At 38.2% G+C, this 25,199-nt stretch overlaps 1 protein-coding gene across 3 annotated transcripts in view; it reads left to right on the forward strand.

Annotated features, from left to right (window-relative positions):
* AKAP6 (A-kinase anchoring protein 6) overlaps positions 1-20,685 on the forward strand; it is a 410,046-nt gene extending 389,361 nt beyond the window's left edge. For all 3 annotated transcript variants that reach the window (XM_069559473.1, XM_069559474.1, XM_069559475.1), the window contains 2 exons: positions 8,708-12,123; positions 17,415-20,685. In XM_069559473.1, coding sequence (XP_069415574.1) covers positions 8,708-12,082 — 3,375 coding nt within the window. In that variant the 3' untranslated portion in view covers positions 12,083-12,123; positions 17,415-20,685. The remainder of the gene's footprint in view (positions 1-8,707; positions 12,124-17,414) is intronic.
* Positions 20,686-25,199: the final 4,514 nt, after the last annotated feature.

Genomic DNA, 25,199 nt, shown 5'->3' on the forward strand with positions numbered 1-25,199 from the left:
CTTCATAAAGAAAGCAGATCCTGGATGTGAGTGAACTCCGTTAGCTGATATTTGACTTTTCAGGCAGGATTCAGCATGTTGGCAAAGCTCACTTTGTACAGGAAGCTATCTCACCTTGTGTTCGTAGAATTCAGTCTGAAAGTTGGAAACTCCTATGCTATGTCAGTAAACTTCATTTGTTTACAGAACTGTTCACCCCTGCTTTAGCACAAATATGCTTTATAAGTTTTTAAAAATTGTAGGTTTTATTAATGGGAGATCCTTATCATAAAGGAAGGAACTAGACTGTACCTTTCACTAAGGTAAAGGTGAAGCAAAAATTACATCCCAAGGCACAAAACTCAAATGTTATCTCAACTCTTGACAGTCAAAAGGCAAACAGCAAACAGAGCAATGACAGAAGAATGGGGCCAGATGTTATTAGGGGGGAAATTCTTTATCCAACTCCGCATGTCATCCAAATAGGTTTCCCATATGGTAGTAGTAGATAGGGGCTTCCCTGGAGGCTCCTGCCAATGCAGGAGACATGAGTTTGATCCCTGGGTCAGGAAGATCCCCTGGAGAAGAAAATGGCAACACACTCCAATATTGTTTCCTGGGAAATCCCATGGACAGAGGAGCCTGGGGTATAGTCCATGGGGTCACAGAGAGTCAGACACGACCGAGTGACTAAACAACAGCAACAAGGTGGTAAATAAAGTGTAGAAAATGCCACCATCTTATTGTGATTGGGTTTTTAAACTTTATATTGAACTTGTTTTTTTGTGGGTTTTTTTGTACTTTATTGGTTTCAGTTCTACACAGTACTGAAGAGATCAGATAAAGATATTCCTTTTATTTAAAAATCTCTTCCCAAGTTGTTCTTTAAATTCATTTTTAAGCAATCCTAATTGTAGACACATTCTTGAAACTCTGAGGAAAATTTTCTGGAAAACAGAATAATGACTAAAAAGATAAAAATAGACTAGTTTTCCTGTTCATTCTATTCTGAATATAATAAAAATTTCAATGTTTGTACGTAAAGCAATATTTAAGATAAAACAATTTATTTTCCAGTAGAAGCAAGTTATTTTTCTAGTTACTTCTACTGAAACTTTCAGAGTTGCATGGGAAAGTAACTTTTTCCTGCAGTAGATGCTTAATGAATAATGATTTATATAGTAATTACTTTGTTTTAAAAAATAGCTTAATGCAAGGTATTTGTCAGTTGCTACCTAGCTTTAAAACACCAACGCTGAGGTTACTACACCTAAGAGTTCCTGTCAACATTTTGACAGTATCTAAGTTTCTTTAATTTACTGGCACAAATAGCACTGTAAGACTGAAATTATAGAAAGAAGTGCTTCTAGTTTGTGTATCCTTCTTTCTTCTATGGACTTGTTTATTTTTTTTTGGTTTTTGGTTTTTTATTTTTTTAATTTTAAAATCTTTAATTCTTACATGTGTTCCCAAACATGAACCCCCCTCCCACCTCCCTCCCCATAACATCTCTGTGGGCATCACAATCATTCATTTATAGAACCTCAAAGTTCTTGGCAACCTGTTCTTTACACACAAAATCTAATTTAAAAATATTAAAGAGGATTTTTGTTTATTTGTTTTAAATAGGCCCAAAGTCAGGATGGGCTACTAGAATTGAGGGAAGCGGTGGTAGAACAGTTGAAGAGTTTCCTGTATGTTCTGCGGCCTCCATGGTTTCCCCATTTGTGCTCCCTTCCCAAGACTAGTGCTGAAAGACAAGGAAGGTGGTAAATAGCATCTGGTAGGACCAGGTTCCCAATCTCAATAACAGTTTTACTGTGGAACCTAGATTTCTTCAGGTTACTATCAAGCGTATCCTGTGCTCCTTTCCTCTCCTACCAGCCTCCAGGATATTCCCTCTCAAAGGGCAAATGACTTTCTTCTTGCTAACTCAGTGGCTTTGCCCCTCTCCTTTGTCATCTCTGCTTCTGTAACACTCTAACCACCCGCTGCTTTCAGTCTTTCTCTTTCAGGTCCCAAAGTTTCACACCAGTCCTACCTGGGTTTTCCTGCTGTGTTCCTTTATCAGGTTGCTCATCCTTCCTTTGAAGGTACCCACAGAGCTTGGTTCCCTTTGCCTTTGCCTCTTACTGTTCCCTCGTCCTGCAGTGGCCCCCCGTCCCCCGCCCCAACTCTATCTGAATGCCTTTCTCCTCAGTGTAGCCTATAAACCTTCAGAATCATAGACAGTCAGGCCTCACGTGGCTAAACCTAGGACAGGGGCATTTGTAGGGTGAAAAGAAGCAAGACAGAGCTGTTGGACACACTGTCATTTAACAGTTGGCTTGCATGAATTTTATGAGGAGGCTTAGCATCAAGGTAATCAAAGGAGGAGAAAATTTCAAGAAAAATGGAGTCAAATGCTGCGGAAGAATGAAGTAACATAAGGGCAAAGGAGGATCAGTTGGTCTGGGCTGTCAGAAGGTCACTGGTGAGCCTGTGGCAGACTCAGCAAATAAGGGCTCTTTTGATCACACTCTCTCTTCTCACGAGACTTTTGCATTGAAATGAGTGAAGGTGAACTAAGAGACGTGCTATGTGTGTACTGAGTTACTTCAGTCATGTCAGACTCTTTGCAGGGCCCTCCAGGCTCCTCTATCCATGGGATTCTCCAGGCAAGAATACTGCAGTGGATGGCCATGCCCTCCTCCAGGGGATCTGCCTGACCCATAGATTGAACCTGTGTCTCTTATGTCTCCTACATTGGTGGGTAGGTTTCTTACCACTAATGCCGCTGGGAAGCCCGAAGTACTATCCACAGGATGCTTTTCTCGTCAACATTTCTAGGAGCGATGAACATGCATTCAGACCAAAGAAGCCTGGAATAAAAAATTATCTTTATTGATAATATATGTGCAGTGATGTACATGAGTTCAGAAATATCTGTTGTAATATTTTTGTAAGCAAGGTCCTCAACAGAGTGATGACGTCCTGTTACGTTTGATGGTGTTATAGGTTCAGAAAACTCAGTAGGACTGAGGACTGCTGTTTGCTTGTTTGTTTTTAAATTGAGGTGAAGTTAACAGAACATAAAATGAATCATTTAAATGGAGCAATTCAGTGGCATTTTTTATTATATTCACAATGTTACATAACCATCACCTCTGTTTCCAAAACATTTTCATCACCCCAAAAGGAAAGCCTGAACCCATTAAGTAATTGCTCCCCATTTTCCCCTCCCACAAGTTCCTGGGAACCAATTTTGATCCCATCTCAATGGATTTATCTGGTCTGGGTATTTTATGTAAATAAAATTATACAGTGTATGACTTTTTGTGTCTGGCTTCTTTCACCAAGCAAAATGTATTTGAGGCCGCTAGCTCATAACTGAGAAGTAGCACCAGTTAGAAAATCATACATTTCTCCACATGGTTTTGTCATGGCAAAAAATCCTAAAAACCTTTCCCAGAGTTCTTCAGCATTTCACGAGACCAAAGACATGTCTTTTGTTTGCTCATTAAATAATTTTTTTGAGAACCTGCTTCGTACCAGGCAGGGTTTTGGGTGCTAGGGCACTAATGGAGACAGCCCAGAGAAGCTGCTGCCCTCATGGAGTTTATAGCTAGGAGGAAAACCCCTGATTCACAATGTCAAACTTTCTTTTGTCCCTGGTTCCTGTTGAAAAGTAAGGCAATTTACTTTAAATTTACTTTAAAACAACATCTCATGGATTTTTCATTTTCATCTAATTCAGAATATCTGTGTAGCCAAGACTGGGAAATATGTTCATGTCAGTACCCATTTTAGTGAGATTTGTGAGCTGACTTTGGGTTTTACCTGTCTGTTTTGAGTTTCTGATCAGCTTTGTTATTGAAAAAGAGCAACAGTTTTTGATCATTAGTGTGAGATAGACCTTCAAAGCATTTTCTGAGCTGAGACAAGTTACTTTAACATTATTGTCAATCTGATAGATAGTGAGCAGGATTTGATTGCTCTAATGTGTCAGTAGTGATAGAATTTCACAGACAATGGACCTGCCTTTTGAAAAAAAAAAAGGTTATTTTCTGGAAATAGAAAGTCCTTGAGCTATAGGGCCTGCCGAGGGCTGGGCAGGCATCTTTTCTCATCTGGCTATTCCTAATATGCTCAGTGAGGACATGCAAAGACAAACCCACCCCCCATTTCCAGTGCAATGGGAGTAAGTCAGGGACCTGATTAATATTGATTTCATTGGATTCCATGCATGTGGTTGCACTAAAGAATTTAGTCAGCCAGCCACCTTGATAGGGTTATTTAACACTCAACTACTCTGTCCTCCTCTATTTTCACAGGCAGTATTTGCTATAGCTGCTATCCTTGTATCCCTACTATGTGCCAGGCCCTCCCCCTAGGACTTCACAGACTTCTTTTCATTTAAAGCTCCCAGCAGTCTCTAAGATAGACACAATGTACTCTGGTTATCTTGAACAGATAAATGATGTAACTGAGGCACACATGGTAAGTAACTTGTCCAGGATCATACTGCTAACCTGTAAAGGGGGGCAACCGAGGATTCATACCCAGATCTGTTTGCTCCAAATTCCGCAATGGTTGGTGAACAGCGAACATTTTTGCTTCTGATCCTATTTTATTTTTCATCTATATTTCTTCTTGCTAACTCTGAATCTGTTCTCTGCCCATCAAAAGGCAGAGTACCACAAGCTCTGAACTCTCATAAAAGCTGTCTGTTTGTTAAGGACTAGCTCTTTCTTACAGTTGTTGATGTTTTTGAAAAATTTCTACCTATCTAGTTTAGGAAAATAATTATGCATCTAATGATCAGACACTTTGGTTTTTTACATTTGGAGGAGGTGGTGCTAGGCAAAATATTGCATCAAAAGAGCAGAGTAAGTATATTAAGGGTAGAATTTTCCTTCTTTAAATTGATTCCCCCACCCTTATCTATATATCATTTTCTCCCTCCTATCCAAACTTCCCTGTATTCTGCTTTTTGCTTTAGGGTAAATATGCTTATCTTTATTCACTTACGGTTCTCTATGTTTTTGATACTTTTATTTGTGTGTTTTTGTTATGTTCTACTTTCCTACAAATAAACCGCACCTCCCAGGGCTTTGTAAGTGGTCTTGTTTAGTAAACTCTTAGATCTGGAATAAACAGGGGGACACTGATGGCAAGACCTCCTAATGGTTTTGGCTATTTCAAGCACCAGAAATTTGACTGGAACATTCAGTTCATCCTAGTCTTTTTGATATACCTTAGTTTTTCAAAAGTTGCATCTCTTTAAAGGAAATTAAAGGAATCCAAAGGTAGTTGTATCAGATCTCTGTTGGATTATTGTTTTATAGAATGTCAGGTTCCTTCATCTCCACTCTTTTGCTGATAATGTGTTTCTCATCACTTATAAAAATCTACCATTTAACTTAAAATTTTAAGAAAAGCCTAGAGATGAAGTCCTGGGATACTTGACTCAAAGTCACACAAGTGCAGAAGGACGTTAATTTGGATAGGTATTACTTGCTGCAATTGGAATCTTGGTCATTGTCATCATCATCATAATTATTTTCCAGCCACTTTTAGTTTCTCTATCTATATTACACTAACATAAATAACCTGCCTCTAAGAATAAAAACAAAACAAAGTAACACCAATTGATTCCACTTGGTCTTGAGCAGATCTGCAAAGGTGTGTGTGTGTGTGTGTGTGTGTGTGTGTGTGTGTATGCACACCTGTGTGTAATTATATACGGAGAGTCCTTGGTTTAGGCCAGAATTCTGCACCAGTGAAACAGGTTTATGAATGAAAAGCCTTTGCACAAATGGATTTAATTCAGAATTATCTCTGAAAAGGCAGCCTCGCTATTGGAACTTCATGTACTACTCACCATCTTCTTGGTTTCACAAATATTCTTAGGGTTTTTTTTTTTTTGTAAATCCATGTTTGATTTATCACTTTATCAAAGACAGGGAACATCTGAGATGTTTTATAAAGCACCAGATAGTTCCTTTAGAAAAACAAAACAACAAAATATGCTTAACTAGCTTGAGGATTATTTGCTATGTTGGGCTATCCTCAAAGAGAACTTTTGACCAAATAATTTTCCAGCCAGTTATATCACTCTGTACATTTGTCTTTTTCTAAAGGCAACTTTTTAGTTATATAAATGTTGTAAATGTCCTTCCTCTTGGAAATTTTCCCTACTTTTTTTTACCCTCAGGGTATATTTTATATTTGAGGTTAAATCTTGACGAAATGGAGATTTTACTGAAAATATTGACAGAATTTAATTCATAACAGAAAAGAGTGAACGAGGGCAGAGTGATCAGCTCTTCTTTAATATGTAAAATGTAAAGTCTAAAGTGAATGATTTTCTAATGGGTCTTGTCAGATATTCCCTGGAGTTGACATAAAAACTTTTTTGAAATTATAATCAAGTTAAGAGATTTATAGGAAGAGAGAATTAGGAAAGGAAAAGGACAATATTACAGACAAAAGTTTAATCTTCTCCTGTGGAAATCTTCCACTCCAGCTACTTTATTGGGTGAAAGATTTGTTCTTGTAGATGCTGCCGTGCAAGTTTTATGCTTTTTGTGGGCTTGCATTTGGAAAGCCACAAAGGCAGCCTTTGGTCAGAAAACAACTGTGTCATAGCTGAGTTACAGGCGTCCCTTGGGCTCAGCTCCTGGTGCCCATCCAGGTGGCATGGTTCTTGCAGCCAGAGTGAGCCCCCGGGTTTGGGACCCTCATGGAAAATCTGTACCTCTAAATGTTAAAGTCAACCTGAGAGTTACAGAGAGAGCTCTTTTGAAAGACAAATTCAGTTATTTATTAGCATTCTCAGAATCCAGTGTTGCCAAGATAGTATTTGAAATTAATGCACTATTTGATTAGACTGACTGATTGTTTCTACAGCTAAAGATGTTAACATTCACTAGTCATACTAACTGGTCATTAGTACTTCCTTTATCAGCAAGCAAAGAATAAACAGAAATTCTAATAAAAATTCATCATGGTGAACGTACCCCATACCTAAGTGAGCATGATGATAGCCAGTGAACTATATTAAGTGCTGTAACGTTGGTAGGAAAGATTCTGTTAGAAAATTTAAGAGTATCCCTCAATTAATGTTTACTTTGTATCTAGATTCTTTGAAACTTAAGTAGGCTATACAGATAATCTCTTACATATCCAGTGCTAATGGGTATTTTATGCTTAATGTGTTCTTGTGGTATCCTTCCACTAGTAGTTTCAGGAAGGACTGAGAGCTTCCTAGGAGAGCACTGTGAATGTGCTGCTGGCAAAGCCTTTTTTCCCACTCCTGAGGAAGAAAAGCAGCATGGCCTGTTTTTCAACCAGATTGTCAAAATAATTCTGAATTGTAATTCAGAGATGCTGACCTGTTAATACAGTGAGACACCTCTCTCTACGCACGTCATGGATCCCTTGTGATTTTAAGAGCAAATTGAAAGGAAAGATGAGGAGAGAATGAGGTAGGCCTGGAAAACCCTTTATGCATTAACTAAAGGCCATTCTAGAGCAATTCTCCATGCACTGACTATTCCAGCTGCGTTATACTGACTGCCTCCTCAGCCCTTCACAAGCATTAGCTCACTTAATCCTCAGAATAATCTCTGAAGATGGACAGTGCTGACCCCCTTGAAAAAGTGGTGTGAGGCAATGACTGCCCAGAAAGGTTAAGCGACTTGCCCAAGACCATGCCAAACCCATTCAGCTTCTGTGTCCCAGAATGTGTCACGCTTCACCAAAGAGGGTAAAAATCAAGAAATCCAAGGAAAGAACAAGAACCCAACTGTGCAGGCAGAAAGCAGCCTAAGAGAATCTGGGCTGCTTCATTCATGGAGTCAGGAAGTCCTCAGATTGTTGTTATTCTAGGGCTGGAGTTGGGCTGGAGCAGGAGGGTTCTGCCTGGACTTTACATAGGGACAGTATGAGAGAAGTGAACAAGGGATCAAGGATCAAAGTGGAATCTCTGTGATAGAGACCGATAAAGACTGTGAGAACAGTGACTAATGACTAAGAAGCTACCCTGCAGTACTGGGGCCCGAGACTCAAGTCCAGGAAGGTGTGGGTAAAGAAACCAGTCAGCTGGTGCTCAGCTTGGGTCTGATTGGGAACAGGGTCACATTCTGAAGATGAGGAACCCTAAAGGGAAGGTGGTGGAAAAGACAGACTTATGAGAGCTCCTGGCCAGTGAATGGCTTTAGATAGCTACAACTCTCTTCTCTTTCCCCAGAAGCTGCATCAAGTGGAGAACTCAGGAACCAGAAGCAAGAGGGATTTCACCATATGTGGGTGCAGATAGTACTCCATTATGAACTCCAGAACTGCGATGATATTAGAGTGAACATACCCTAAAAGATGTCACAGGCTAACCTCTTTTTACCTTTATTTACCTGACAGTTTTATCTTCACCCAATCCAAGGTTAAAAATGTAGACGAAATCAATAGGAAATAGTTAATTCCATAAATTACATATTTGACTGTAATAATCTTACATTTTAATCTATGTTATTGCCCCCAGTGACAAATTACTATTGATAGAAAAGCCTCTTTCAATAATTTTGGATGTTATTCCAGAGAGGAATAGAGCTGATAATTATGCTATCTTTCAAATTCATGCTTGGGGCAAATTTCTTTCCTGACTCTTCCAAGAGATTTTGAATGGATAAAATTTTCATGCTTGTGTCCCTAATTCTTCTGCTTTTTTCTTTTCCTTTCTCCTACATAGGAGGCTTTGAATGTGATTGATCCTGGCTTGATGGACCTAAATGGGACGAGTGAGGATGCCTTGGAATGGGATGAAACTGACATAAGTAACAAGTTAATTAGTTTGAATGAAGAATTGAATGACCTTGATCAAGAATCCCAACCTGTCATGCCTTCCTTAAACCTTGAAGAGACAGGTAGTGAGAACCCGAGGTATGAAGAAGAGGCAGGTGGCCACGGGGCATCTCAGTATGCATCAAGTGTCACTGCCCCATCCAGTCCGCACGTTTACCAGGTCTACAGCCTCCACAATGTTGAGCTCTATGAAGACAGCCACATCCCATTCCTGAAAAACAATCCAAAGTTCACTAGCATGACGCAGCCTAGTGTTTTAACTAAGAGTCTCAGCAAAGACTCTTCCTTTTCATCTACCAAATCTTTGCCAGATCTTCTAGGGGGCTCCAATTTGGTGAAGCCCTGCCCATGCCATGGAGGAGACATGAGCCAAAATTCAGGCAGTGAGAGTGGAATTGTCAGTGAAGGGGACACCGAAACCACCACCAACTCTGAAATGTGCTTGCTCAATGCAGTGGATGGGTCCCCAAGTAACCCTGACACTGAACATCTGGACACACAAATGGGAGATGCAGTTAACGTGTTAGGGCAAAAGATTAGAGACGAGGAGGAACGGATTAAGCTCCCAAATAGCTCTCAGTTACCCGTTTCACCAGTGGGTTGTATAAATGGAAAAGCTGGAGATTTAAACAGTGTTACCAAACATACCCCTGATTGTTTGGGAGAAGAATTACAAGGAAAACATGACGTGTTTACATTTTATGATTACTCGTACCTCCAAGGCTCAAAACTCAAATTACCGTTGATAATGAAGCAGTCACAAAGTGAAAAAGCACATGTGGAGGATCCCCTGCTTCATGGTTTTTATTTTGATAAAAAATCCTGCAAATCTAAACATCAGGCTACAGAGTTACAACCAGATGCACCTCCCCATGAAAGGATTTTGGCAAGTGCACCCCATGAAATGGATCACAGTTCATATAAAAGTGGTGATGTAGAGAAGACGTTCACTGGCATGCAAAATGCCAGACAGCTCTCTCTTTTATCTCATAGTTCGTCTATTGAGTCTCTTTCTCCAGGGGGTGATTTATTTGCATTGGGCATCTTTAAAAATGGCAGTGACAGCCTCCAGCGAAGCACTTCTTTAGAAAGTTGGTTGACGTCTTATAAAAGCAATGAAGATCTTTTTAGCTGTCACAGCTCCGGGGACCTAAGTGTGAGCAGTGGCTCAGTTGGTGAACTGAGTAAAAGAACATTAGATCTCCTGAATCGTTTGGAGAATATCCAGAGCCCTTCAGAGCAGAAGATAAAGCGAAGTGTTTCCGATATCACTCTTCAAAGCTGTTCCCAAAAGATGTCTTTCCCTGGCCAACTGTCACTGGACATGGCATCTTCTATTAATGAAGACTCGCCAGCATCTCTTACAGAACTAAGCAGCAGTGATGAGCTTTCTCTTTGCTCGGAGGATATTGTGTTACACAAGAACAAGATCCCAGAATCGAATGTGTCATTCAGAAAGCGCCTTCCTCGTTCAGTGGCCGATGAAAGTGATGTCAATGTCAGCATGATCGTGAATGTCTCTTGCACCTCTGCCTGCACTGATGATGAAGATGACAGTGACCTCCTCTCCAGCTCAACGCTCACCTTAACAGAAGAAGAGCTGTGCGTCAAAGATGAGGATGATGACTCCAGTATTGCAACAGATGATGAAATTTATGAAGACTGCAACGTGATGTCTGGGCTGGACTACATTAAGAATGAGCTGCAGACCTGGATTAGACCCAAGCTTTCCTTGACAAGAGATAAGAGAAGGTGTAATCTCAGTGATGAAGTCAAGGGCAATAAGGATGTAAGTAATAGTGAGATGACCAATTCCTCAGACACTATCAACATTGAGACCCTTCTCAATGGCTCAATAAAACATCTCTCTGAAAATAATGGAAATAGTAAGAATTTACCCCACACTCATGAGTTAGGGACAAAAGGTGAAAATAAGAAAAATATTTTAAAAGTTAATAAAGATCCATATGTGGCAGACATGGAAAACGGCAATATTGAAAGCACTCCAGAAAGTCAGAAGGACAAACCGAATGAGATTTCAAAGGAATCAGAAAGTCTTGGTTCAGCTGGGAAAAGGATTTCAGAGAGTGAGCATTGTAAGTGCAAACCAGTTATAGATGGCTCAGATGAATCAAATATTGCTGGGAAGGAGTCTGTTTCCCAAATGGTTAGACATGTCCCAAAGAAATGTCAAAACCACCACCATTTTGAAAATCAGAGTGCTGCTTCTACTCCCCCTGAGAAATCTTGTCCAGAACTGCCTTCAGAAACCAGTGTTATCAATGGACAGGACTCCAATGTACCGAAATCGTCATCTAATAATGCACCGAGTATGGCTGGAAAACCTGCTGGTTGCTGCCTAGCACGCGAACAAAATGAAACAGAGGAAAACGTTGCCACCAATGACAATGTTTCCTGTTGTGACTGTGAACCAGACATTTTTCATCAAAAAGATGCCGAAGATTGCTCAGTACACAACTTTGTTAAGGAAATCATTGACATGGCTTCAACAGCCCTGAAATGTAAATCTCAACCTGAAAACGAGGTCACTGCTCCTACTTCATTAACTCAAATCAAGGAGAAGGTGTTGGAGCATTCTCATCGGCCCATCCAGCTAAGAAAAGGGGACTTTTATTCCTACTTATCTCTCTCCTCGCATGACAGTGATTGTGGGGAGGTCACCAATTACATTGAAGAGAAGAGCAGCACTCCACTGCCAACAGACATGACTGACTCTGGCTCGGAAGACAAGGAGGACACCGAATACTTCTTCGAGGCCTGTGTTGAGGAGGACCCTGCTGAAGACAAGCCCTGTTTCTCTGATGCTCCTCCAAATGAACCTGCAGATCCCACTGAGGCTGCAGTACCCCTGCTAGCAGGAGCAGGCTCTTCCAGGTTCAGCGATACTTCCCTCCTCGCCAATAATGCAGACACAGTGGCCCTTTCAAGTCCTCCGAAAGGAGGTGATGTAGGAAAGGAAGTGGATGGTTTACCCCAAGCTTCTAATGTCCATGGAGAAAGTGCAGAGGTAACTACTCCTTCAAAGCGAGGCAGTGAAAAGGAGAGTTCAGAAAAGCCAGGTGAGTCTGCAAGGCCAGAAGAACACAATGCTTCTTCAGCCCCATCTGGAGTTCCCAGACTCTCCTCGAAGGCGAAGCAGCCAAAGGACAAGGCCTCATGGCATCCCAGCCCCACAGCTCTAACCTGTGAAGAGAATCTACTAAACCTTCATGAAGAACGACATAGAAATATGCATAGGTAGAAGGTAACCCTCTCCAAGCATGAAAATCATCTCATTGAAAGGTACGTATAGTCCTCATGTTTTAATATATATTTAATATATTGTCACATATATATTTAATATAGACATACTTAAAAATATGAGTTTTAGTCAACAAAGCTATGATAGGAGAAAGGACTAGACAGGATGGCTGGTCATGGCAGATATTTATCTGAATAAGGCATTTAGATGGAAGAAATACTCCCAACTGTGCAAGTAACTGTGAAGCAAAAGAGGGAAAAAATGGTCACCATTGACATTTTTAGTAACATTACTTTTATCACATCATTATGCCAAGAAGAATCAAAAATTTGAGGAAGTAGTCAAATACAGTAGAGCCTCAAATTCTCCCACTAAGGGAGGAAAAGGGGTTCTCCTCCAGATTGCAATTATACCCTCTGATCAGAATGCATGCACAGTGCTCCCCGCTTCAGCTTCTGTGCACAGCCTGCTCCCTTCAGTGCCTAGAGATGAACAGTGATTAAGTTAAAGCTGCATCTCCGGATCTGGGCCCTCCTTTTACGCTTCTGTCTAATGTAACTATCATCACATTTACTTCCCTGGTGGAAGGCTGTGCTGTCACAGCTCCTAATCACGACCAAGTCTGAGAATTCAAACAGGAGGGGAAAGTTGATGTTAAGGAAGAGGCTTTTATTTATCCACACAGAGACTGAGAACAGGCTCCGAAAGCAAATGCGGAGAGAATACATGACAAGTTAATGGCGTTTTGATAAAAACAGAATTTTTGAATTTTGCCTGAAGGTGACAGGCTGATTTCCATCCATGTGTTTTTTTTTTTTTTAAAGAAAGTCATTCTGCTCTTCGTGTTTAATAAGACAGGTACTGATTGATAATTCTGATAGGATGATACAATTCTAAAAGTGACACCGAAACTCTTATTTCCCATTTCTAAGCCTCAGTGATGAATATACTTTCTCAATCAAGTTTAGAAAAGAAAATGTGAGTTTTTGAATGTAAGAGTTGTATTTCAGCAAAGTACGAGGTACTGACTGCCATCTCCACCCCCTACTCCAGAAGCTTAATGCAGTAACCTAAACTCGTGCTATAGGAAATGAATTACAGAAGCAATCTACCCTAATTTGTTAACTTATTCAAATAACAGTTATTATACTTAACTATGCTAAAGATTATCTTTTTTGTGGCAGATTGTTTATTTTTTGATGAGCCTAATTACTGATTTTCTAAAAGTAATTTACATTTATTACAAATACATCTTTTAAAATGTGACAGATAATGTTGTTCCCATAATGTATTATGAAAAAAGTTACTATTTAAAAACACATTATTTAATTTGAAAGATGAATGGCAAACATCATTATTTTTTTCCTGCAACACCTGTGCCCTCAGCTCATTAAAATGTGTGATTCTGTGTAGAGCTGCTAGAAATGGGGAGTGAGGGGGGAATCTATACCATATATATACCCTAAAAATAAACTCAGTATGCAAAATTGTAGGAAAGCAGCCCTACTTACTAATATAGCACAACTAATTTTCTGTGTTTCAGACTCTATTTACAATTGGCTGCAAGGGAGAACAAAAGTAGGAGAGAGAGAAATGTATTTTCTGTGAAACATGTCCACCCTATAATCACATTCTCCATCAGTATGCAGTAAAACTGACCATTAAGGGAGAATAACTGCCATTCCATAAGCTGCTTCAAAACAAGTTCTATTAGAACCAATTGTACTGCCAGCTCTGCCAACCTCCACAGAAGGGCTGGTAGAGCCTGGCTGATTTTTGTTTTCTGAAAGGGGATCAAGGCTTGAAAGCAACACCACTCTGGGTGCAGACTTATGTGACGGTGACCCTCAAATCACCAGTCATGCCGAGATCTGGTCTCGAGAAGCTCAGGCACTGGAGAAACCTCTGGGGTGCACGCCTTCTTTTCTGATGCCCTGGGGAATTTTCCTCTCCCCTGTTTGAAATGAAATGTAATGATTTGCAGCTCCATCTTTTGACTCAGGGAAGGGAATATGCTGATGGATCTGTGTAATCCTCACAATTTTACAGGCATGGACAGTGTAAAACTATCTGCCAGCCCGCCTGCCAGTTAGCAATATTTTGTGGAGCCCCTGCGGTTCGATGCCTGGCCAATCACAGGCAATGGGAGAAGCAGCCAGACTTTATTTCTGCAGAACTCACATCGCCCCCAAGTGACTTGTTATCAGCCTAAGGCCATTTAGGTAGCCATATTTACTGGGCCTATTCAGTGTTCTCAGTTTCATGTAGACAGAACATCTGGATACCTAAACTTTTCACCAGTCATTAATGCTGGGTACCTGGGTGTAAGTATTTACATATTGTTAAAATACTACCAGCCAGAACAAATCATTTAATCTCAAAATGTTGACACACCTTCTGTGTTGAATGTCAGGAATGCATAGTAAAATTATATGTAAATATGAGGTTTCATGTCTATGAAAGCTTAATTGTTGTCATTGTTCTCCCTTTAAGATTCAGAAAAGCAAAAAGAAAAACTCCACGTTTTAAAGCCATATGAAAGCTATCACTTGGGATGCCCTTTTTATCAGGAAAATAAAGTTCACCAAATTTGTTTTTTTTTTCCACCAGAAATAAGTTCTCAGAGGATGAAATGATTGTAATGTCTTCTAGAAGAGCTGTAACTTAGAATAGCAGTTATAGTCCTCAAGAGAAACAAACATTTCTTTTTTGCAAAATTTTTGGAACAAGTTTTTCATTTACTGTGTTCTAATTAAAAGCCCAATGAATCTGTTTGAGAAATTTTAACTTGCTCTAACACAGTATGTATTTGCACTGATTTCCAGGTACACTGCTGTGCCTTTCACTATTTTCATTTATGTATCATGTTTCTACAAACATAGAGGGGTCAGTTATAGCAAGTCATATCAAAGAAAGGTAACTGGATAGATCCAGATATTTCTGCCTAATTTGAAGGAAGCATATATGTATGGAGAGCCTCCTAGGACCTGCCTAAGAGATGTACTTTGCACTAATCTTTTTGCTGTATTCTGACAGTTATTTCTTCATAATCCTCATCATAAGCCTCTGACCTTTGGTGAATGATTTAACCCTAAACTTCAGGCTGGGTAAATCCTGTGATACAAAAACTAAACTCATCACATGCAGCCAGTGTATACTATTTTTTTCCTTTGGTTTGCTCTGATTTTCTGGGTTTTTTTAGTGTGGGAGGGTGCTGTATTTACTTAAGATGTACATATTTCCTTCAGAATTTTTTTTAGCTTTATTGCCTTTCCTACTTTATCAGTCAGCAAAGAAAGACCATATCTAGAGGGCCATAGATTTTAGGCAAGTACTTGTATTTGTGTATGCTCAAATATACATATACACAATAGAAAGTGCTGCTACTCAGTTTTTATAAACTGGGAAAGCTCTAAAAGCAACATTTCTCATGTACACAACAAATTGTTATTCTGTTAATTGGAATGACATTAAGAGTTTAATATGACCCAAAGTTGACCAAGCAGTTTAGGAAACTACTCTTGGTGGTAGCGTATTAATTTTCCCTAAACAACATAGATGTGATCTTATTATATTTACCTTTAAATCACTTTGAAAAATCAAAGTTCTGTTGGATGTGAAGTGCTTTTTTTCATTTCCTAGCACTTCAGAATAACGAGCCGTGCCACGCTAAATATCAAAGATTTTGTTGGGCATCACCCATCTCACATGTACTCCCACGCGCACACACACACACATATACACACAGCCCAGATCTTTGTCTCAACCAGTTTATCCTGACCCTTTCCAAATGGGCCAGACTGAAAGTTTTGATTATCCAGAGGAATTTAAGTACTGTCATTTAGTAAGCCCATATTTGCCTCACCTAAGGATTCCCTACTCAGTGGCCAGATTTCAAATGAGTCATGTCCTCAGCATTTGAACAATGCACCATGCCTTTCTTGAGTTACTGCGTTACTTTACTGTAACAAATTTCATCCCATCTGTTCCTGTCTTTCTCTCCCTGTTCTTGATAACTTGCCTTTACTCCCCAACATCGTGTGGCTTCAGCCAAACCACATTTGCTCAAGTTTTTCTGGCTCTTGAACAGGTTGCAAGATTATAGAGGAAGAGAGCAAGACAGAAAGAATGAAAGTAGTTTTAGAAGGACCATAAAGCAACCTGACATCAGACTTGAGAACTCAGTTTAAGCCCCTACAAGCAAAAGCCTGCTATATTTGAGAGCTAGTCAGAGCACCTACCACAATTGCATCCTGCATTGCCTAATTTTAATTGTTCCTCATACTCAACAGGTTGATTTTAGCCACTTAGAAATATGAAGAACTGATTGAGTTTGTAACAAATTCGTATCTGAGCCATCAGATATACATAACTAATTGAATCATTCTCATTTGCACAATGCTGTCAGTACTTTAAATGAAATGCATTCATATTTGAGCTGGAAACCCCAGTTGTATCCTTTCATAGATAAGGGGCTGAAGGATTTGGGTTTATCACATTTATGAATATTTCACCATTGTAAAATAATGGAACTGTTCAATCCCACTGTCACATGTATAGTGATTGAAGGAAGGGTTAAACCCCAGAGTCCAGACTCCCACTCTGTGAATCAAGTCAAACTTGACAATTATTTTTCTTTAAAACTATGTCTTTTTTAAAAACAAAGCGATCGAGTTTGCACAATGATTCTGAAACATTTGAGCTGTTTTATTTTATTTATTTTATGTATCCTTTCATTTCAGAACATTAGCAAGCATTTCTAAAATGGTAGCCTTCATCAGTTCCTCAAAGGGGCTCAGTTGATACTTTGCTGTGTCACTTGCCATCGGCAGCCTCACATTTTCATACTGATTTGACGATATCTCAAGTACCCGAAACTGAGTTCACAAGCAAAGGGCTTCCCTGATAGCTCAGCTGGTAAAGAATCCACCTGCAATGAGAGAGACATGGGTTCGATCCCTGGGAAGATCCTCTAGAAAAGGGAAAGGCTATCCACTCCAGTATTCTGGCCTGGAAAATTCCATGGACTATGTAGTCCATGGGGTTGCAAAGAGTTAGACACGACTGAGCAACTTTCACTCACAAGTAAGAGTAGATAAGATCCAGAAAAAAAGTCAAACTTGATAATTATTTTTCTTTAAAACTGTTTCTTTTTTTGAAAAGCAATCTATTTTGCACATTGATTCTGAAACATTTGGGCTATTACAACCACTTTATGTCTCCTTTTATTTCAGAACATTAGCAAGCATTTCTAAAATCGTGGCCTTCATCAGTTTTGCAAATGAAACGACACTTCTGAAAGTTTTTCCTCTCACTTCTTTGTCTCTTGTAGGTAAGCCTGGCCGCAGCTCAAGGGAGGCCTCACCCCCCTCCCTGGGCTGGTCTCTGGCTCCATCGTGTCACTGCCGTTTGTTACACTGACCTCTCCCCAGACGAATCTTTCTTCTGAATGCGGTTGTCCACATGAGCCTTGTGACCTGGATGTGCGCTGGTTCTCTTTAGGTGATTGTCTTTGAAGTTCAGCAAAGCTGCTTGTTCTCCCATGGATTCCTGTCCCAAGCTACCTCTGCCGACCCCACCTCTCCAGCAAGACTTTTCAGTTTGCCTTCTCCCCTCCCCATCTACTCTTTAAAATTCTGCAGTTCACCGAATTGTTGGTCCATTAAATTCACCTATCTGGAATGAACCCCCCCCCCCCGCCCCCGACTCCCTGCCCTGCTGGTGGTACTTGACCAATCTCATGTTTCCATTTTGATTCTTTTTAATGGTATGATGCCTATGTTTATGGAAAAAGATTTACCTGAAAGGCCAATATTTGATTTTATGGCAGCAAAGGGAAGAAACACTGGTCCTTCTTTCAAAGTTAAGCAACTTTTAAAAGCACCATTTTATTTATTTCCTTTTAAAAAGAATAATCTATGCAGCACTTCAGGAAACAACTATATGGTGTTGTATATTATAAACTGGTGACATTCTACTATTAAATTATGTACAACATTTTCTTTTTTTATGCTTCTTGAGGTGGTAATGAGAAAAAAGTTTTTTAAAAAGTGTGCCTTGCTGTATTTCTCATACCATTTATTAAAAAGCTGCTTTCATGGTAAAATTGTGTTGGTTTGAAAGGAGGAAATAGCAAGGTTAAGATGTGTGAATAATTTCTGTATATATGTATAACCAAGTACAAACATTGATGTATAATGACAGTACAAAATGCTTTCATGTTTGTGATGTCTAGTGATGTGGAAAATATAAGCCTTAAATCCATTAGATTGCATGGCAATTAAAATTGGCATAATAAACATAGTTTATTGGGGGAAAAGGAAAATTAGTGATCTCTTTTACCTGTGTTCTTTACCAAATTATTGCACCTGATTCTGGAAAAATTTGACATGTAGCAGCTTCCAAAATATTCATATTGCATAAGAGATGAAGCTTTCACAATTTAAAAAATCTTTCTGATCACTATAAAGATCTTGGAACACAAATGATTAAATGCCAGCTCCCCAAACCAATAAAAATTTATCTTAGATTTTTTAATTTATATTTATCATTGATGGTGTAGTTTTGGGTTTCGGGATACCTAGTATATCTTATATTTGTGTTATATAATTCTTTTGAATGGATTTGATAGAAAAAATAGTAGAAAAGTATAAAAAAGTTGATTATTTTTAAATTTAAGCTATAGATTTCAAGTGTATTTATTTTGTGTAAAAGAAGTTAGCTAAAAAATACTCCATTTGGTCTTTACTTGCTCTTGTTAAATGTACTTACAAATTTATATCCTAATGCCTACTAAAGTGCCTGACACATAGTAGGTACTCAATAAAAATCTGCTGAGTTGAAGTATTGAATTAGGTAATACGGATGACATCTATTCATTTTGAGGAAGCTACACTAAAACACATAAACAATTAGAAAAAAATGTAATGCAATATAAAACCACACATAATGTGTAATCAGTTTATGTCAAAATTTTAAAAATGGTGTAGATTCATATAGTCACAGTAATGACAATCATTCATTCACCTGATAATTCATTAATATCTTTTGTCTGCAAGGCACTAGTCTAGACATTGGGATGCAATGATACCAAAAGCCCTGCTCTTAGGAGGCTTAGAGACAGAATGGATGAGGTGAACACAGAGAGACTGAGTAGATGTCCCGCAGCTGAGGAGGAGAGCAAAGTGGTGAAAGAGACACCAAGAAGCAGTAACAAGGGACAAGAAGGAAGAAAAAGGTTAGAAGAGAGCAGGAAGTTAGATAGTAGGAGATAGTGAAGCTTAACTGCAGGGATAGGAGGAGAAGAGGTAAACGGAGAGACTTAATAAAGAGTCTCTTCAAAAGTTAAGTTGGAGCTTTTGAATGTAATATGCTAAGTAGTAAGGAAAGTTAATAGCATCTTTGTTTTGCACCTGACTTTTTTTTCATTAGTAGAACCTTATGAGTGCCACACCAAGAATATTTTTTAAATACTAGTCTATAATTCCGCCACTTAATAACTTTTCATTTTGTTTTGCCCCATCTTTTTCATACATATTTCTAAATCAATGAATCATTCTAGGCTCTGTAATGTGTAGTAGTTTGTTCAAAAGGGGTTTTGGGCAGACATCTAGCCGCAGGATGCACCATGATTATAGGTGGGAGAGATTAGAGATAAATGCCTCGTGGAGAGGCAGCTGTAGACTATAATAATCTAGGCTCCCAAGGATCATAGAGCTCACACGGAGAGCGGCCAGCCTATAGAGAAGAAACAGATCCTGGAGACTCTGAATCTCCTTAGAGGTATGGTATTATTTTATATACGGAGACAACTTAAATTTTCCTTGGATGGTAATTAAGAATGCCAAGTCTAAGTCTATTGTAAAATATTTGAAGAAAAAACTGACTGAGCTGTTCTGTTTACCAGTTATGTGCTCATTGAAGACTCTGAGGTATTGAAAATGTGTGTTTTTTAAGTATCTATTTAGTATTAACACTGAATTTGTAGCATGACTTTCAGGTTTATTGAAAATGCTTTTTCAAGTTGGAAGGAATGAAATATAGCCTCAGTCTTTTGCTCTGTACACAACCCTCCTAGGCACTCTTGAAAATGGTCACACCAACTCTGCCTATACATTTTCGATGTGACCATTTCAGTGTGTTCATTATCTGTCAAGGCAAGTTGTCCCACCATTAGACACGTCTCTCTGTAAAAAAGTTGTTTCTTAGGTTGCTAAAATCTGCATAGTTCTGCTTCCCCTTGCCCTTAATTTGGTCACCAATCCAAGTTCTGTCCTGAGCAACTGCTCAGAGTATTTCTGCCCCTTTCTCCTGGCAACGCTGAAGATAAAATTGAGACCAGTTACTCATCCTCTCCCAGCTGCTCTGATTTCTGTTGTTCACTTCCCTCTACCACCCTTCATATGTCATGATTTTCAGATCCATTTCAACCTGACTGAATGTTAAGAGGCAGTATCCTTGAAACTGAGGAACTGTCTCCATCATCATACATGTAGAAAAAATATCTGAACATTTAAGTGGTAAGTTTTCTCTCAGAATATATCCAAGATATATGTTTATTCTATTATTGTAAATTTCAATAAAGAAATAAATAAGTAAATCAATAAGAATTCATTACTTCCTTCAGTACCCCAGTCCAGTGCCGGAATCATCTTGAATATTTTCCTTACATCAAATCCAAACTTAACCTGTTCTCATATAGCAGAATCCCCCCACCTTCATTTACTCATTCAGTCATTCAACAAACATTCATGGAATGATTACTTGAGGCAGTGTGTTTGGCGTTTGAGATGCAAAGGCAACTAAAATGTGGTTTCTGCCCACAAAATGTTTACAGTTGTTTTGTGAAAGTGCCTTTCATGTCCTTGAATAGGGTAATTTCTCTAAATTAAAAGAGAAATTTATTTTGTTTCATTTATCTTCTTTCCTATCTTGTTTCCCTACATTTCCAAAAATCCTGTGAGCAAACTAATGTGAAGAATTATCTGGGTTTGACTCCTAGAAGAAGTGGAGTTTTTTATTTGTAAGTTTTATTTATAGAAAAGGGTACATTTCAGATTTCTGGTCACTGAATAAGCATACATCTTATACAATAACAACAAAAACAAAAAAAATCTAATTTCAGGGCTTTTGAGAAGCTGAGCTTAATAATTTTGTCGTGTTTTATCAGTCCAACTTTAAGTTTTACCAATGCTGTAACTTTCCTGGGGAAAAATTTGATAAAAATATGAAAACACACTAAAATGATTCAGCTATTTCTTAAAATCAAATTATTTTAATTTCTAAATAGAACTGATATTATTTTGTAATTCTAACAAATACTTTATTTTTAACCACTATATAAGTCTTGCCAAATTTTCCAAGTTGAACTCACTAAATTTACAGCTGTCTCTTTTTTCTATGTATTCTTTTATCCCAATTTTTATTTTGAATAATTTCAGAGCTATATAAAAGTTGAATGAGTAGTAATATTTGTATGCTTATCACTCAGATTCATTTATTGTTAATATTTTATCACTTTTGTTTCATCTCTCTCTACGCGCGCACACACACACACACACACACACTTTTGTGTGGTCAAACAATTTGAAATTAAATTGCATATCTATATGTGCTTTGGCATTTATCACCAAAGATCAGGGCATTATTCTTTAAGTTCACAATACCATCCTTACACCCAAGTAATGTATTAATAACATTGATGCAATAAAACCTGACAACACATATTCAAATTTCTTCAGATATCCCGAGTGTCCTTTTATGGTTGTTTTTGCTTTAATACAGGAACCAAAGATTACACATTGTTTTTAGTTTTCCTATCTTTTTACTCTTGAACAGTTTCCCTGCACTTTTATTCTTTCTTTCCCTGGTCTTTCCTAACTGACATTTCTGAAGGGCCCTGTCCATTTTCATAGAATGACCCACAGTCTGGATATGTTCGGTTTTCTCTTTATTCAACTCAGAGTAAACATTTTAGTCAAGAATAGTACATAGGTGATGTTCAATAGCTACTCTATAAGTGTGAATGATTCACTGAGATTTTTGATGTGTCTTGAAATTCACTACTTACTCTTACAGCTCATGCTTCATCAGGATAAGGTAGGGGTCAGCAAACTAGTTTGTGAGCTAAATCTAGCTCACTGCCTGTTTTAGAATGGTTTTTACATTTTAAAATGGTTGAAAAAATCAAAAGAGTGCTTCATGACATGTGAAAATTATATAAAATTCAAATATTAGTGTCCATGAATAAAGTTTTATTGGAACACAGCCCCACACATTTGTTTACATATTGTCTATGGCTGCTTTTGCACTGTAGTTGCAAAGGTAAGTAGTTGTGATGGAGACCATATGTCCTGCAAAGCCTAAAATATTTAGGTCCATTTCAGAGAAAGTTTTCCCATCCCTGGTCTATATTATTCTTAATTCTGACACCATTTTCTTAGAGGCAGGTAGATTTTCATTTGCAAAATCAATGTATTAGCACCTACAATAGGTTTTTGCTTTCTAGGTTTTATTGAGTTCTTAATTTCAGTTTCACGTGTCCTTAGTAAAATGAAGTGTGCTTTGTTTCATAAAGATTGTTCTACATCCGCCGTTGGTTTAAGGATTTAAATTTATTACAGACTTAAACTTATTATAGATTTAAACTTATTACAGACTGTCTTTGATTGATTTAGAGGATTAGTCAATTATAGACTAAGTCATTAATTCAATCAAAACCATCAGAAAAATTGAGGCAACCTAAACTCACTTCAGTTTACCAATAAACTGGAATCCCTTTTCTAAGTGTTTTTCTAAAGTAGTCCAAAGAAATTTAAAAACAATCCATTTCAGAATCAGGGTTTTCAAATTTATTTTTCAACCCCAAAAAGGTAAAACCATGATCAAGGATTATGTAAGATACACTTGCATTTCCTAAGGCCTGGTCATAAATAACCATCTGACTTTATCAAGGAGATCAGTACATACCACAGATCCTGCTGTGGTCACAGGTAGACACTTTTTGAAAAGAAGCTGTTCAAAGGTTACAGACTTTTTTCTTAATTCACTTTTGTCAGCCCTACCATCTCCCACTGCCATTATGCCTAGGGAGGGGACACATAAAGACAGTGGCCTTTTTGCCATTTTCTCTCTAAAAAGCAAACTCTTCTTTGCACATATCAACAGCCTCTTAATTTGAGAATTATGTATTTGCATTTCCAGAGTGAAATAACAAAATGACATATGCAAGGCAAGCCCACAGTGTTTCTGCAGCAAAGCCATTTTGGCCAGTCCTTTGAGACCACTCTGTTCCTTGACTAATAGGCCCTCACAAAGCAGAAAATATGCACGAATGGTTTGTATTGGGTTTTAAAGTAAGCTAGAAAATGCATAAAACAACTTTTCTCAGTCTCTTTTCTATTGCAACACACACAACTTGGAAGGTCGTGTGAGACACTTCCAACTTTTGCCAAGAATTGATAAGCAATTTCTAGTCAGGAAAGGCTCTGCCCCCTTCTCTCCAACTCATGAAGGGGATCTTCATGTGGCAAAGTGGGGTGGCATATCCATAGTCTATGGATAGCTTTTAAGACAATCTATTTCATACTTACACAGAAAGCGATTTCCACACATTGGTACTTTATTATTGGTTACAAATCCCTTGTGATAGCTTGTTTAAGAACCACTGATATTGAAGCTTGCACTCTCTTGCTTGAAAGGAAGTGCCCCCATACCTGCGAAATGGCTTCCAAAGAACAAGAGACTCAACCAACACCCCTGTTCCACAGCCACAAAGAACTTGAGCATTCTGGTGAGTACATTCTTAAAAACAAGTGAATTTACGGGCAGCTAATGCAAAATGCGAGAAAACTTGGCCTCTGATTTACATTAGTGAAATGGCCCATTTTGATGATTTAACCAAAGCAACTTCACTCCTTATTAACTACAGAGGCATAACATACAGAACATTCAGATTTTCCAGATTTTCACAAAGTCTTTGGTGTCTCTACCATAGAGGCTGCCATGTTCATCAACCTTATAGACTGCAGCCTTGCTTTTTCTCCCGTCATCTATTTTATGTGGCAAATTTGGACTTGTATCACCAGATGTAAAATTTGGTGTTTCTCCACACCATCAAGACACATATTAATGGATTTTATTAACTTACTAAAAGTAATAACTAATTCATTAACCAAATGATTTCATAAATACTATACTAAAATTACTAAAACATTTATTTGTCCTTACACTTAACCTTCAATGAAAAAAAAATCCCACCTCCCTATAAAAAATGGGCCATTACAGGCATGAAACAAATATTATTCAGCAACATTCATTCAAGGACTAAAATGATTTAAGGCATTAACAACATAAAAATGCATAAGATCCTCTTTAAATCCCAATATTCCCTAACCACTGGTTTATAAAAAATGCTCTAAGGTTTATAGAATTAGTCTGGTACTATTAGTTGATCAAGTTACTTACACTGTCAGCAATTCAAGACAAATAATTCCCTCTGTGTGTATGTGTTTGCTTGCTTGCAAGCATGTTTCATTTAGTTTAAAGTGTCTTTTTATAGAGAAATTCACATTGGTGAATTTCATCTTGTCATTACAATGGGGTGACAGTCAAATCAGTCCTCACATAGGTTCTCTCATGCCTGCCAATCTCAAGTGACTGACGATGCTTACAGCAAGGTTTTGTAAAATGAAAGCTCCTTAATTTTTCAAGAAATAGTTCTTTTTTTACATATATACTACTTGCCCATTTTTTAAATATGTTTTTTCGTGTTCTAAGTTTAAGAGTATTCTCTTATGCTAATGATGAAAATTATATGGAAAAATAGCTTATAGACAGTAAAACTGCTAACTATTTGAAGATTAAGAGGTATTCTTCAACATGAATGAAATACTCAATTGCTATATTTAAAAAATAAAAGATGACAGATTCTGGTTCTGAATAATTGAACACCAGAATATTCCTCTTAACCTAAGAATCTGATTAAGTCACGTGTGACTTCCTGGCAACTCAAGTTTTTTTAAGATTTTATTTATTTTCGGTTGTGTTGGGTCTTCAGTCCTGTGCGGGCTTTTCTCTAGTTGCGGTGAGCCAGGGCTATGCCCTAGTTGTGGTGCAA

This window comes from Ovis canadensis, chromosome 18 (assembly GCF_042477335.2).
Source record: "Ovis canadensis isolate MfBH-ARS-UI-01 breed Bighorn chromosome 18, ARS-UI_OviCan_v2, whole genome shotgun sequence".
Taxonomy (NCBI): domain Eukaryota; kingdom Metazoa; phylum Chordata; class Mammalia; order Artiodactyla; family Bovidae; genus Ovis; species Ovis canadensis.